Genomic DNA, 13,436 nt, shown 5'->3' on the forward strand with positions numbered 1-13,436 from the left:
AAAAGATTTTATTTATTTATTCGACAGAGATAGAGACAGCCAGCGAGAGAGGGAACACAAGCAGGGGGAGTGGGAGAGGAAGAAGCAGGCTCATAGCGGAGGAGCCTGATGTGGGGCTCGATCCCATAACGCCAGGATCACGCCCTGAGCCGAAGGCAGACGCTTAACCGCTGTGCCACCCAGGCGCCCCCCACTTTTATATATTTTGAAGCAATAGTAAGAGAATACAAATTTAGAACTATTATCTTAGTAGTGAATTGAAACTTTTATTATTATGAAGGCTTCTCTTTATTTCTAGGACAGAGAAAGTCTTCTTTTCCTGATGTTAATGTAGCTACCCAGCCTTCTTTTGGTTAATGATGCATTGCCTGGCGTATCTTTTTCCTTCTTATTTCTGTCAGTCTTTCTGTTTCTTTATGTTCCAGGTGTGCTGCGTCTCTTACAAACGGCAGGCACAGAGTTGTTATTTTGCTTCTTGGTGCAGACCTAGGATGATCTCTCCCTTCAAAAAGACATTTGCTTCGGGCGCCTGGGTGGCTCAGTTGGTTAAGCGTCTGCCTTCGGCTCAGGTCGTGATTCCGGGGTCCTGGGATCGAGCCCTACATTGTCAGCCTCCTTGGTCAGTGGGGAGCCTGCTTCTCCTTCTTCCCCTCCCCCTCCCGGCTCCTTCTCTCTCTCTTCTCTCAAATAGATAAATAAATAAAATCTTTTTTTAAAAAAGCTATTTGCTTCTGTCAGGTGCTTGAGGTCACCAACGATCTGGGATAATTCTGATGTTGGGGATTTGGATTATCTGAGGTTGAGCTGCGGTCCCTTGAACTGCATCTCATCACGGCTCACGTATTCCTGAGGAGCAACCCTTTAGGGTTCTGACCCAAAAGGTCAGGGCTTAGAAGGATCCCACTCTTGACGGGCCCTGGTCTTCAACTCCTGCTCCTCTTGCCCTGTGAGGCAGACAGAAACTCTGCTCAGCCTCTCAGCTTCTCCGTCATCTCTCTGGAATTTGAAAACACCCCAAGGAGAGAATTAGCCCAGGAAAACATTAAACTTCATTCCACGGACCTCCCTCCCCCCAGAGCCTGCTCTGTAGTTCCTCTCTGTCTTGTATCTTCAAAAAGCTGCTTTTAAATATTTTGTCCAGCTCTTCTAGATTTCTTCTGTGGGCCTGTCGTCCCAGAAATAGAAGTCCCCTACCTGTGTTTTCTAATTTTTCTGAGTCGTTTTTACTCTTTTTATCTCCTCTCCTTTCCTCCCTCCCTCCCTTCCTTCCGCCCTTCCATCCTTCCTTCCCTTTTCCTTCCCTCCATCCTTCCTTTTGTCCTATCAGTGGGAGTGCCTATTCTTTGCCAGGCCCTCCACGTACGTATGTTCTCAGTTTTACAAGAACCCTCCCAGAACTGTATGAGTCTTCTTTCCATTGTACAGATGAGGAGACGAAGATGTAGTGATTCAGTATTATCAGTGGCAGACCCGGGATCCAAGCCAGGTCTTACGGACTCCAAAACCCACGCTTTGCTCATAGTTCCTTCTGGGCTTCCTCCCTCGTGTTTTCCGTATTAGACTTGTTCTGCTGGAAAACTTTGATAGTGAAAAAAATGACACACTGTACATAATGAAAATAAATCACTGACTTCATGGTGTGGCTTAAAGCCATCAGCAAGGATGTAACAGGTGCTCATTATTACAACATAACATATTTAACTATGAAGAAGTCTGTAATATGAATTAGGTAAGGGTGGCTAATCATTTATAAAATGTGAAACTGACAATTTTGGAATTAAAGTCATAATAAAATCTAAAGGAACATCATGAAAGGGAAGGATAAGGTTAATTTTCTATATATTGTACACAAATGTGTGTAAAAGAAAACCATTTGCTCTGCGGGGGAAGCACTTTCATGAATGTGCTGGGCTGTCTGTGGGTCAGTGTGGGACAATTCCAGATTTTACAGTTGAATTGGTAATGAGCATGGTTTGAATGTATCACAATTCTTTAGGGAGAACAATCAAGGACCTCACAAATGGAAGGCCTTTTCTTTCCTTAGTCATAATATAGTGATTTATCTTAGAACTGTGTTTTCTTTTTTTTTTTTTTAAAGATTTTATTTATTTATTTGACAGAGAGAGACAGCCAGTGAGAGAGGGAACACAAGCAGGGGGAGTGGGAGAGGAAGAAGCAGGCTCATAGCGGAGGAGCCCGATGCAGGGCTCGATCCCGGAACGCCGGGATCACGCCCTGAGCTGAAGGCAGACGCCTAACCGCTGTGCCACCCAGGTGCCCCAGAACTGTGTTTTCTTAACAATTTTAAAAATTGAAAATTGCCACAGAATTGAGCTCAGGTTTATGTCACCTGGCTTTGGAGGGCAATAGGGGTCTATATTAATTATATATCACTTCATAACAAAGTACCCCAATACCTATTGGCTTAAAACCCCCCCCGAACATTCAGTATCTCCTGGTTTCTGTGAGTCAGGAATTTGGGAATGGCTTTGCTGGATGGTTTTTGCTCGGGGTCTCTGCGGCCAAGAGGTTAGCCGACGTATGCTGGTGAGAGCAATCTATTCCTGGAAGGAAAAACAGCTTGGGAAGCCACATTTAATATCAGGTTGCACAGGAAGTGGAGAGTCAGAAGAGAGGAGTCGCACAGACCCGTCATCGTCTCTATTTCACCACTGCAGCCCCCTGCCCCCTGGGCTCTGCAGGCCTCCTTCCACCAGTAGGCACCAGCATAAGCCAGGCTGTTTCTCCAAATGGAACTCAACGTTCTCCGTCTTCGAAAGAACAGTCTCTTGAAAGGCTCCACAGGGCTGCATCCCCAGAGCTGGATGGCTCCCATTTCCCCAACACCCCTGCAGCCTGCCGTTTCTCCTTTAGAGGGCAGAAAGTGAGATCGGTAAACACGCATACCCCTCTCTGAGCCTTGGTCAGGCTGCCCTGTGGGTCAGGCAGCCCAGGATCACAGAGAGAGGGGTGCCTAGCAGCTGCTTGGCTCCCTCCCACTCTCCTGCACACACAGCTTGGGGGTACAGACTCATCCCCACAAATGGAGGGGAAATCTGTGAGTGTTGGTGGCTGGCCAGGCTCCAGGGAGACCCAGCCTCCGTTGTACATTTGTCCTGATGTCATCCCCCTTCCTGTGGCTTTCAACACATGATAGCTGTAAATGGGGAGTCGCTTTTGAGGCGAACCGGGTTTTGGGATGACTGCTGCTACATGCCAGCCGGGCAATTCCCTCGTAGATGTATTCTCTGCATACCCCAGGGCTCCACGAGGTCCCTCTAGGACATGTTCCTGCTGATCCCTGAGCCCAGCTATGGTGTGCAGCCCCCATCTTCTTGCTTTGAGTTCTGAGTACGCCCCTCCCTGGCTGTGTCCTGAGAGTCACTGTTCACCTTCCTGTGGTCCTCTCCAGGGTAAGGTCTGCCAGACTGAATTTCTTGAGCTGGCTTCCATGCCTTTTTTTTCTACGGGGCCCAGTGAGTGTGAATCCCCCTAAGTACTGTGCGTGCAGAATCTGGGTTCAGTGCCTTCTCTGTGCCTTCTGAAGCTCACTCTTACCCGGTATGTTTCCTGTTACATGTGGCCCTATCTCTCCTCCCTTTGTCTCTGGGCCCTGACTCCCACATACTTCTGCAGCCTCTCTGGGTCCCCATCACCACCTCCCTTTGCAGACAGAGTGTCCAACTGCAGCTCCATGGGAATTGGGGGCCGTGCCCTCTCCAGGGCCCCTGAATACCCCAATGGGAATGGCTCCGGGCCCTGTAGCCTGGACGTTCCTGGGCACTCTCATAGCCCATTCCCTGGCCCTGGGCAGAAAGTGGGGATAATGACAAGATCGGAGATTCGAGGGGCAGGTGAGGGGCGTGGTTACTTAGATCAGCTGAAGGCTCCAGCTTGATTTCCTCTTTACCCAGTGGTTTCTTTCTTTAGACTTGGGGACATTTCTTTGAGCCTGCCCTCTTTGTGGCTTCCCTTGGCTTCTGAGCAAAGCTGTGGCCCCTGGTGCTGTGCCTGACGGCTCTCTTTGCTCCTGAGCCCCAGGGTTGCACTGGCAGACGCAGTGGTGCACAGGCGTGGCTCTGGAAGACCGGCTCGGTGTACAGGCCAGAGTGCTGGCGTTAGGGCAGCATTCGGGTCTCTCATTCGGGGATGCCTTACCCGGGTCGCTCGGCCCAGGGCAAATCCCCTTCCATATCTGGGCAATGCTGTTCTGGCTTCCAGTTGAGGAGTTTGGGCAAGATGACTTCAGGGCCCTTGAGACACATTCATTCGATGGAATGGGCCAAGTGGAGGAGGCAGAAGGGACAGGCGTGACCAAGCAGGGTGGGGGTAGGGTCTCATTCTTCATTTTGTCCTTACCTGTGAGCCCACAGATGGGCTGGGGGAGGGTGTGTCCCTCACTAGGCCTGAGTCTGGTCTGCTGGGCTAGGTTTCTCTGCTGTACCTGGGTAGAGGGCACGATGGCTCTCCCTGAGGAGGCCTGCATGGCAAGGCCTGCAAGGGGAGCCGGCAGACTCCTCTGATTTCCGAGTCAGTCTTTGCTCCAGACGCATCCTGTGCTCCAGCTCCACTTTTTGGCCTTGCCTTTGCTCCTGCCCTAGTCATTGGGCTGTGGGTTTCCTGCGGGTGGGCACCTGGCCATTCAGAACTGTCCTTCCAGACTCAGGGCCCATGCAGGTGCCTGGCTAATGTTTGTCAAGTAGAACTAGCAACCATTTGTGCTAGGAGATGCCTCCTTCCTGATTTCTTTTTTCTTTTCTTTTTCAAATTAACATATAATGTGTTATTGGTTTCAGAGGTAGAGGTCACTGATTCATCAACCTTATATAATACCCAGTGCTCATTACATCACACGCCCTCCTAAATGTCCAGCACCCAGTTACTCCATCCCCCACCCCACCCTTCCAACAGCCCTGTTTGTTTCCTATGATTAAGAGTCTCTTATGGTTTGTCTCCCTCTCTGATTTCGTCTTGTTTTATTTTTTCCTCTCTTCCCCTACAATCCTGTTTTGTTTCTTAAATTCCACGTATCAGTGAGATCATAGGATAATTGTCTTTCTCTGATTGACATTTTTCACTTAGTGTAACACCCTCTAGTTCCACCCACGTTGTTACAAATGGCAAGATTTCATATTTTTTTGATGGCTGAGTAGTATTCCATTGTGTGTGTGTGTATATATATATATATACACATATACACACACCACATTTTCTTTATCCATTCATCTGTTGATGGACGTCTGGGCTTTTTCCATAGTTTGGCTATTGTGGACATTGCTGCTATAAACATTGGGGTGCAGGTACCCCTTCGGATCACTACATTTATATCTTTGGGGTCAATACCCAGTAGTGCAATTGCTGGATCGTAGGGTAGCTCTATTTTCAACTTTTTGAGGAACCTCTATACTGTTTTCCAGAGGACTGCATGAGTTTGCATTCCCAACAGTGTGGAAGGGTTCCCCTTTCTCCGCATCCTCGCCAACACCTGTCATTTCCTGACTTGTTACTTTCAGCCATTCTGACTGGTGGGAGGTTGTATCTCATCGTGGTTTTGATTTGTATTTCCCTGTCCATCCTGATTTCTGTGAATGGGCCGTCGGGTAGGTGATGGTGTTGTGCAGCTCAGTGGTTCCCACAGCTTTGGAAAGCCAAATATGTTCTGGCCAAAGCTGCCTTTGCACTGGTAATAGTTTCAGAAAAAATGTTTGGGGTTAAACACAGTCGCCTTTGGGTTCATGAGATTGGATCTGTGACTGCTGGCCATATCTGTCTGTTTCAAACCCTTCTCCTAGCCCACACTGGATCTGGCACAATTTTTGTAGATTTCTCATCTCTAGAGGGCCCCAAAGTGGTAATGGCTCAGATCTTGAGCTAATAAGGCCACAGATTGTCTTGGCGCCTTTCTTGCAAGGACCTCCTCACCCTCCAGCATTATCTGATCCACACACAGCTTGGCAAGTGCAGTAGCCCCTGTTATTAGCCCCCCTCGCAGGTGGGGGGACAATCTGGCTCTGAGAGCAAGGACAGTAGTTGGGGCTGGAACTGGTACAGGCCTCCGGGCTTCTGAGATCTATGCCCTGGGCGGGAGAGCAGCAGGAATTTCTGCTGGGTGAAGAGCTGGACAAGGGTTTGCTGGAGTCTGAATTGCCTGGGTTTGCAGTTTAAACACCCCCAAAGTGCGAGGAGCAAGTGGTTTCCAGGTCCCAGGGGTTGGGGAACTGCTCAGAATTTCCCTCCTTTCTGTTCTCTGAACCTGCCTGGCCTTCCTCCAGCCAGCAGCAATGCACAAGCCCAGCCACAGTCCCAGTTTCATGGGGAATGTCCAGAGATAAATAGTTGGGATGATGAGAGGACATCTCACTGTGCCATGGGGAGCAGTGGAAGGACTTCAGGCTTGAGATTTAGAGGAGAGAGCCTGTAGACTGACAGCAGAACCATTTCTGGGCAATAAAAGGTACTGAAAGGCCACTTCTGGCTCAATATATGATGGAGTATTGAATAGTCAGAGTTATTGCAAAAGAAAAAGGGCCCCCATTGCAGGAAGTGAGCTCCCCATCACCAGAAGTGATCAAGCAGAGGCTGATGACTGTAAGACAGGGTTGTCATGGATGCAAGGGCTTTCTGGTTGCTGTGTGGGGTTGCTGCAGCTTGGAAGGCCCTCCCCCATCCTCCTTGCCTCCCCAGTACATGTCTACCAGGTGGATTGAGTTCACTGGTTTCTTGAGTTCCAGGAAGAGTCTACTGGACTGAGGAAAAATTTTCAACGTGTCATCGAGGAAGAAGAGTATGATCCTTCTCTCTTCTGTCCATGCTGAAGGGCCACTGGGCATCTGTGAGGATGACTTGATGTTTTGTTTTGTTTTATATCGCCTTTAAAAAAAATTAGAAAAGCCAGGGGAAAAACCAACTCCTCATTCTTCACTTGCTTTCCAGCCCTGGCCCTTCCGTTATGTTCACATTTCCCCCTCCCTCCCTCTCCTCCTCCTCTCCTCTCCTCCCTGCTTCCCTTTTTTTTCATTTCCTCTTCATATTTTTAATTTAATTTTAATTTTAATTTTTAAAAAAGATTTTACTTATTTATTGGACAGAGAGACAGCAAGAGAGGGAACACAAGCAGGGGGGGTGGGAGAGGGAGAAGCAGGCTCTCCACTGAGCAGGTTGAGGGGCTGGATCCCAGGACCCCGGGATCACGACCCGAGCTGAAGGCAGACGCTTAACAACTGAGCGAACCAGGCGCCTCTGATTTTTATTTTTTAAAAGATTTTATTTATAAATAAAGTGAGAGTGAGGGTGAGGAGGGGCAGAGGGAGAGGGAGAGAGAATCTCAAGCAGACTCCCCACTGAGCGTGGAGCCCTACTTGGGGCTTCATCTCATGACCACAGATCATGCCCTGAGCTGAAATCTAGAGCCCGTTGCTTAACTGAGCCACCCAGGCACCCCACTTCTTCTTATTTTTAATTATAGCAGTGCTATATTTCATTTAATTTGTATTGTTGAGACAATAATAGTGATAGATTTAAATTCCTCTTGACTTCCCTCCCTCCAATTCTAGAGGCTATCGCTGTTTTTTCATTTGGCGTCCTTTCAGAACACACACACACACACACACAGAAATATATGTCACCTGTATTGTTCTGCAATTTGTTTGTTTCCCTTAAAAACTTATCACAACAATGTTCCCCCTGCCAGGACATACAGAGTTCCCTCATTTTTTTGGTAACAGCTCCTACTATTCCAAGCACAGCTAGAGATGGCTTATTTCACCATTTTCATACTGATGGCCCTTTCAGGTGTTTCCAGTTTGTCCTTATTTTAAACAGTGCTGGAGCGCCCTTTTTATGGTGTGCGTTTTTTGTCTGTGATAGTTACCTGGAAGTAGAATCGCCGGGTTGAAAGACAGGCACAATTGAATTTTAATAGATGTTGCCAGAAATTACCCTCCATTACACTTCCTCCCACAGGGTAAGAGAGTACCTGTTTTCTCACATTTTTAACCAGCATTTGACATTATCCATCTCTTTTTTTAAAGATTTTATTTTATTATTATTGTTTTTTAAGTGGTGTGGAGCCCAAAGCAGGGCTGGAACTCAGTGGCCCTGGAGGTCAAGACCTGAGCTGAGAACAAGAGTCGGACGCCCCATCCAGGCTCCCCCTAAAGATTTTACTTTTAAGTAATCGCTACATCCAACATGGGGCTTGAACTTACAACCCTGAGATCAGGAGTTGCGCGCTCAACCGACTGAGCCAGCCAGGTGCCCCAACATTATCTGTCTTTTGAACGATCTGCCAAGCAGATTGTTGGAAAATGGTATTTTATGGTTAATTTGCATGTCCCAGATCTCTGTGAGGTCAAGCGTCTTCTCCTACATTTATTGGCTGTTTCGTCTTCTCTGAATTTCCAGTTTATGACCTTTGTCTGTTTTTCTTTTGTATTGTCTCATAACCTTGTTTATGATATCTTTAAGTAATGGACATTTAAGTCAGAGTTGTCTATCTTTTCCCTTGGTGCCTCTGTATTTTGCGTCTTGCTAAGAAGGCCTTTTCCAAGCTTATAAACATGCTCAGAGGCCCTTCAGCGTGCTCAAGTGCGGGGCTCCTTGGCCTTTAATGCGCCTGTGCCTCCCTGGGGATCTGGTTAAAGTGCAGATTCTGATTCAGTATGCCTGGGGTGGGCCTGCGATTCTATATGCCCGCGGTCGGGTTTTCTTCAGGGAGATCAGCATTCCTGCAACGGTGGAGGGTGGTAGGATCTGGTGGTAGGATTTGAAGGATCTCTCTGCCCACTCCTGATCTCTTTCCTTTTGCTTTCCCCCCAAATCATTTGTTCCTGGTCCTTGTGTTGTTATTGCCTTTCCAGAACACAGCTAGCTGTCTGTCATAGTGGAGGGCTTGCCCTGACCTCCCCCTCGACCCCCTGACCCCCATGGACTTTTGACCAAGGCCCAGGATCCTTCACTCTTTAATCTGGGCTGATCTTGATGTGGATGCAACGACTTTTCCAGATGTCCAACAGAGAGAGCTCTCCAGCGTTAACCTGGGCTGCCTTGTAGAGTAGTGATCTCCCCATCACCAGGGGGGTGTAAGCCCAGGGTGGAGAGCCACTGCTGGCGGTATCGCCGAAGGGACTCTCAATGTTGTGAGGAGGCTGAACTAAGCGGCTTCTGAGCTCCCTTTCAACCCAGAGACTGTATGGATCTTTGAATCCCTTCATATGAACAAAAGAGCATTCTCATCACTGCTACCCCATCTTTCACCCAACTAGGAGATGAGGTGAAGTTGCTTCTGTTGTTGTTTCCTTAGGTCAGCTGAAGCTGTCGATCGATGCCCAGGACCGGGTTCTGCTGCTCCACAGTGAGTATGGGGCCAGGCGATGAAGGTCCTATGTGCCACCCAGAGGATTTTACACTTAACCTGTCCATTTATCCATTTGTTTGTCCTTCCACCCAGCACACATGTAGTTACTGAGCTTCTGCCGTGGCTTTTGCTGCCCTGCCTGTCTCTCCAGCCTGCATTGCTCTTGCTGTTAAACTCTCCCTGCACTCCTTTTTCTGTCCAGTTACGTGTTCCCCCTTGAGGCCATCATGCTTGCTCATGCCTCTGAGCCTCTGCCCCCACTGTTTCTTGTGCCTGGAGTCACCTGCCTTCTTTTTGAATTCCTTTGAAAAATAACTCTCCCTCTGATTTTGCAAGAAACAGGCCTGCCTTCATCATCATGAAGACTCAGGAAGGAAGGCTCATTTTGCCTCATTTTTTCCCCCTCCAGGAATCACCCCCCTGACCTACCTGAGTATGTTGTTTCCCCTTCTGTGTTCTTATCACAGCCCTGAGAACACTGCATCACTCTGGGCTGTCCGGGGGGCGCAGTGAGGCCGCAGCCATGTCTGCTGCACCTGTGTGGGGGACGGGGGCAGGGAGACCCAGGGTTTCCTCAGGCAGGGAGCCTGCCCCCTGTGACCACACCCTTGAGAGGAAGGATGCACACAGGAACGGTAGCTAGGACACCAGGCAGCGTAGACCAGCAGGCGCCTGGGGTCCGCCGGTCCTGGCCTTGGGGGGCCCAAGGTGACGTTCCCAAGGACCAGTAGAGGGGGGTTCTTTGTGGGCCAGAGCCTGACTCCAGCTGTGCAAACAGAGTTTGCAAAAGGCATCTTGGCCTCCACCGCTTCATTTGTCCTGCACAGTTTGTTTTGGCTTCCCCCCAGTCTTAGGGCTCTTCATCCCTTCCAGCCTGTTCTCTCCCTCTCCTTTGGCTTCACAGGCTTCAGGCCTCAGCCTATGGGAGCCCTGTCCAAGCCAAACCCTAAGGCTCAATCCACACTGAACAGAAAAGAAAATAGCAAAGAGGCTCTGCTTCTGTCTGATTTCTGCAGACCTCAGGCAAACGGGCAGTGCGTACGTTCAGGACCCGGCCTGTGCCTCACCAGCCACCTATCCCTTGCCTTTATTTATTATTATTTTTTCTCTAGCAAACCTTCCTTGAGCAGTTACTTGCTTGCCAGGCCCTCTACTCAGCACTTTAGACACATTATCTCATTTACCCAGCACACCTACCATGTGAAGTGGATGTTGTGATCCCTAACCCATTATTATCACTCCTCCATTGAAAAATTGCAAATTCAGTTGCAGAGAGACGAAGCCGCTTGCTCAAGCTCTCGTCTAGTAAGTGGGGAGCTGGCATTTGTGCTGGTCTGCGGACCCAGGGCCCTGGGCCCGTCTCTGGACCCAGGCTTTTGCCTCCTGTACTATCCCGTCCAGCAGCCCCAGCACAACCGATGGGGCAGGGTAAGTTCTCTAGCCTGGCCCCTCCGTCCCAGGAGGCAGTCTTGTGTGGAGGAAGGAGCACTGGACTGGGAGTCAGGAGATAGGGATCCAAACCCTGCTCTGATGGCATTGCCATCGCTCTGATTGCTCTGTGACTTTGGGCAGGTTTCTTACTATCTCTGGGTCCCCCTAGAGTCTCATCTTTCCCATTAAGTAAGGGGTTAAACTCGATAAATTTGATGTTCTTTTGCAGCTATAAGATTCAAAGTATCGATGACTACTGCAATGTCTCAGTGAGGATCCTGCCTGCGTGTGGGAGATGGTGGGGATGGACTAGACCAGAGGGGGTTCATAGCCAATGGCTGTTACACACATTAGGGGCTAGTGATAATCCTTCCCATGCATGCACCCACCCCAACATTTTCATTCTCTCTTTAGTTATAGAAGGCAAAGGCCTGATGAGCAGAGAGCCTGGCATCTGTGATCCTTACGTGAAGGTATATGATGAGCTGGACGTAGGGGTGTGTGTGGGTGGGGTGGGGGGTAGTGAGGGGTCATGTCACTAGACTGTGTCCCCAGGTCTCAGCACGTCTGTGGGCCTGGGGCCATTCGAGGCGGCAGGGACCACCTCATTATTTGGCCAGTAGACATTTATTAGGTCCAGTGATGAGGTGCTGTGCTAGGATAGGCCCTTCCCTTAGCCCAGGTTGGTTCCTAAGTCTTCCTGCAAGAGCTGGAATCTTATGGCTGACCTTGGTCATCTATATAGGTGAGCACCGTAAACGTGTGGGTGATGGAAATCCACAGATAACCCCAAGTCCTCCAATGAAAAGCAAAATTTTCACCCCTCCCCCTGACAAAACCAGAAGCAACATGGCCAGGTTTGGGTGGTGGATGCAAGGGAGTGTCTCTGAGGCCTAGAAGATCCATCTGAGTTGGGCCCTTGCAGTGAAGACAGAGGCCCCAAAGGGCGGAGGGCCTACTTCCAGCCAGAACCAAAGGCCAGGCACCTCCCAGAGTGTGGCAGCTGGGATGCACCCCTCCCTACTCTCCCCAAAGCCTCCAGCCTGGGCAGAGGGCCTGTGGGCAAGGACTTGGTCAGGAGCAGGGCAGGAGCAGAGGCAGGGAAAGAACAGCTCAAGGGTGAGAACATGGATTTGGGGCCTTAGCAGAGGCTGACCTGGAGCTTCTGGTGAAGGGAGCACCAAGCAGCTGTGGGGACCTTAGGAGAGAGGCCGGTGCTGAAAGAAGAGCAGAGATGGCTGAAGTACACCCCATCGATGACTAGGCCCGTGGCTGCCTTGGCGATGTCAGCCCTGTCCAGGCTCCCTATCCCTGCATCTGACTCCAGAGCCTCGGCGGGGCTTCTGTCTGACTGAGGACTGCAGTCTGCCCTCTGCAGAGGCCGGTGTGAAGGACACGCCGGAAGCCTTTCACCTGTGGGTGGGCAGAGTCAGCTGCTGGGCTTCGGTGATTCCGTAGCCACGAGCCATCATCTCATGCTTGCTTTTCTCCAATTCCAGATTTCTTTGATCCCTGAAGATAATCGACTGCGTCGCCAGAAGACGCAGACCGTCCCAGACTGCAGAGAGCCCGTCTTCCGCGAGCACTTCTTCTTGTAAGAGTCTGGGGCAACCGGGCACTTGAGGGGCGAGGGAAGGAGTGTTTATCTGGAAACTGCTCCGTTTGCCAAATCTAGAAGTAGATCTAAGCAGAAAAACAGTGACTTCTAAAGGATGTCTGTGTTTTCTCGTTCACTTGTGTCCTTGCATCCCTGGCACCGGGCCCGGCAGCGAGGTCCACGGTGATAAGGTATCACTCGGCTGCTTGTCACAACCCAAGTGCCCAGCCTGGGGCTGGCAGGCCCTGACAAGTCGGTGGTTTTTCCACTGTGCCTCGGGCCAGGCCTTCTCTTTTAGTAGAATTTTCCAAGCTGAGGGATCCCTCTGCCCTGTAAAACTTGCTACCCTTCCCGGGCCTCAGCTTCCATAGTTGTAAAATGGGCTCATGAGAGTACCAACCTCAGAGAGCTGACCTGTGAAAGAGACCGTGTAATGCAATGTCAGCTGATTATTATTATTATTATTATCATCATCATTATTATTTCTTCCCCCCTCCCTGAACTCTCGGGCCAATGGGGAGGAAATGGCCATTTGGTATTCTGTTAGTGAAAATGAAGAATACTTTGTTTTTTTTCAAGCTGATTTTGCTTATTGTAGAAAAATAGATCAGCAAAGAGAAGAAAGAGACATGCCTCAGCTTATTTCTTTTCAGGTCTTTCATTTGTGTGGGTGTGTAGATGTCTTTCTGTGTGTAGGTGTTTACAAAAATGGAGTTGTTCTGTAATATTATGCGGTAACCTCCCTTTTGTCCTGAGCAAGGTAAACTCTTTCATGCATGTGAATACTCACCCCCTGCTATTGGCGTTTGAGTTTCTTTAATCAGCTCCTTATGGTCATTCAGGTTATTTCTAAATTTTGCAACTGTGATGGACTCTGTGGGTCCAGCCTGGAGCTCGGCCCTGCTAACACCCTGACCGTCTGGTTTGCTTTGCAGTCCCGTCCAAGAGGAAGATGAACAGAAGCGCCTTCTGGTCACCGTGTGGAATAGGGCGGGGGACTCCAGGTGAGGGGAAGCGCTGAGCTGGAGGGGACAGCCTGCTCTTGGCCTCCAG

At 49.6% G+C, this 13,436-nt stretch overlaps 1 protein-coding gene across 1 annotated transcript in view; it reads left to right on the forward strand.

Moving 5' to 3' along the window:
* Nucleotides 1–6,771: 6,771 nt before the first annotated feature.
* The window catches only part of RGS3 (regulator of G protein signaling 3), a 103,442-nt gene continuing 96,777 nt past the window's right edge, over nt 6,772–13,436 (forward strand). Inside the window, exons 1-5 of the mRNA XM_034664341.1 lie at nt 6,772–6,832; nt 9,302–9,352; nt 11,201–11,259; nt 12,286–12,380; nt 13,319–13,387. Of these exons, the coding sequence (XP_034520232.1) occupies nt 6,787–6,832; nt 9,302–9,352; nt 11,201–11,259; nt 12,286–12,380; nt 13,319–13,387 (320 nt within the window). The 5' untranslated portion in view covers nt 6,772–6,786. The remainder of the gene's footprint in view (nt 6,833–9,301; nt 9,353–11,200; nt 11,260–12,285; nt 12,381–13,318; nt 13,388–13,436) is intronic.

This window comes from Ailuropoda melanoleuca, chromosome 7, assembly GCF_002007445.2.
Source record: "Ailuropoda melanoleuca isolate Jingjing chromosome 7, ASM200744v2, whole genome shotgun sequence".
In the NCBI taxonomy this organism is placed as follows: Eukaryota; Metazoa; Chordata; class Mammalia; order Carnivora; family Ursidae; genus Ailuropoda; species Ailuropoda melanoleuca.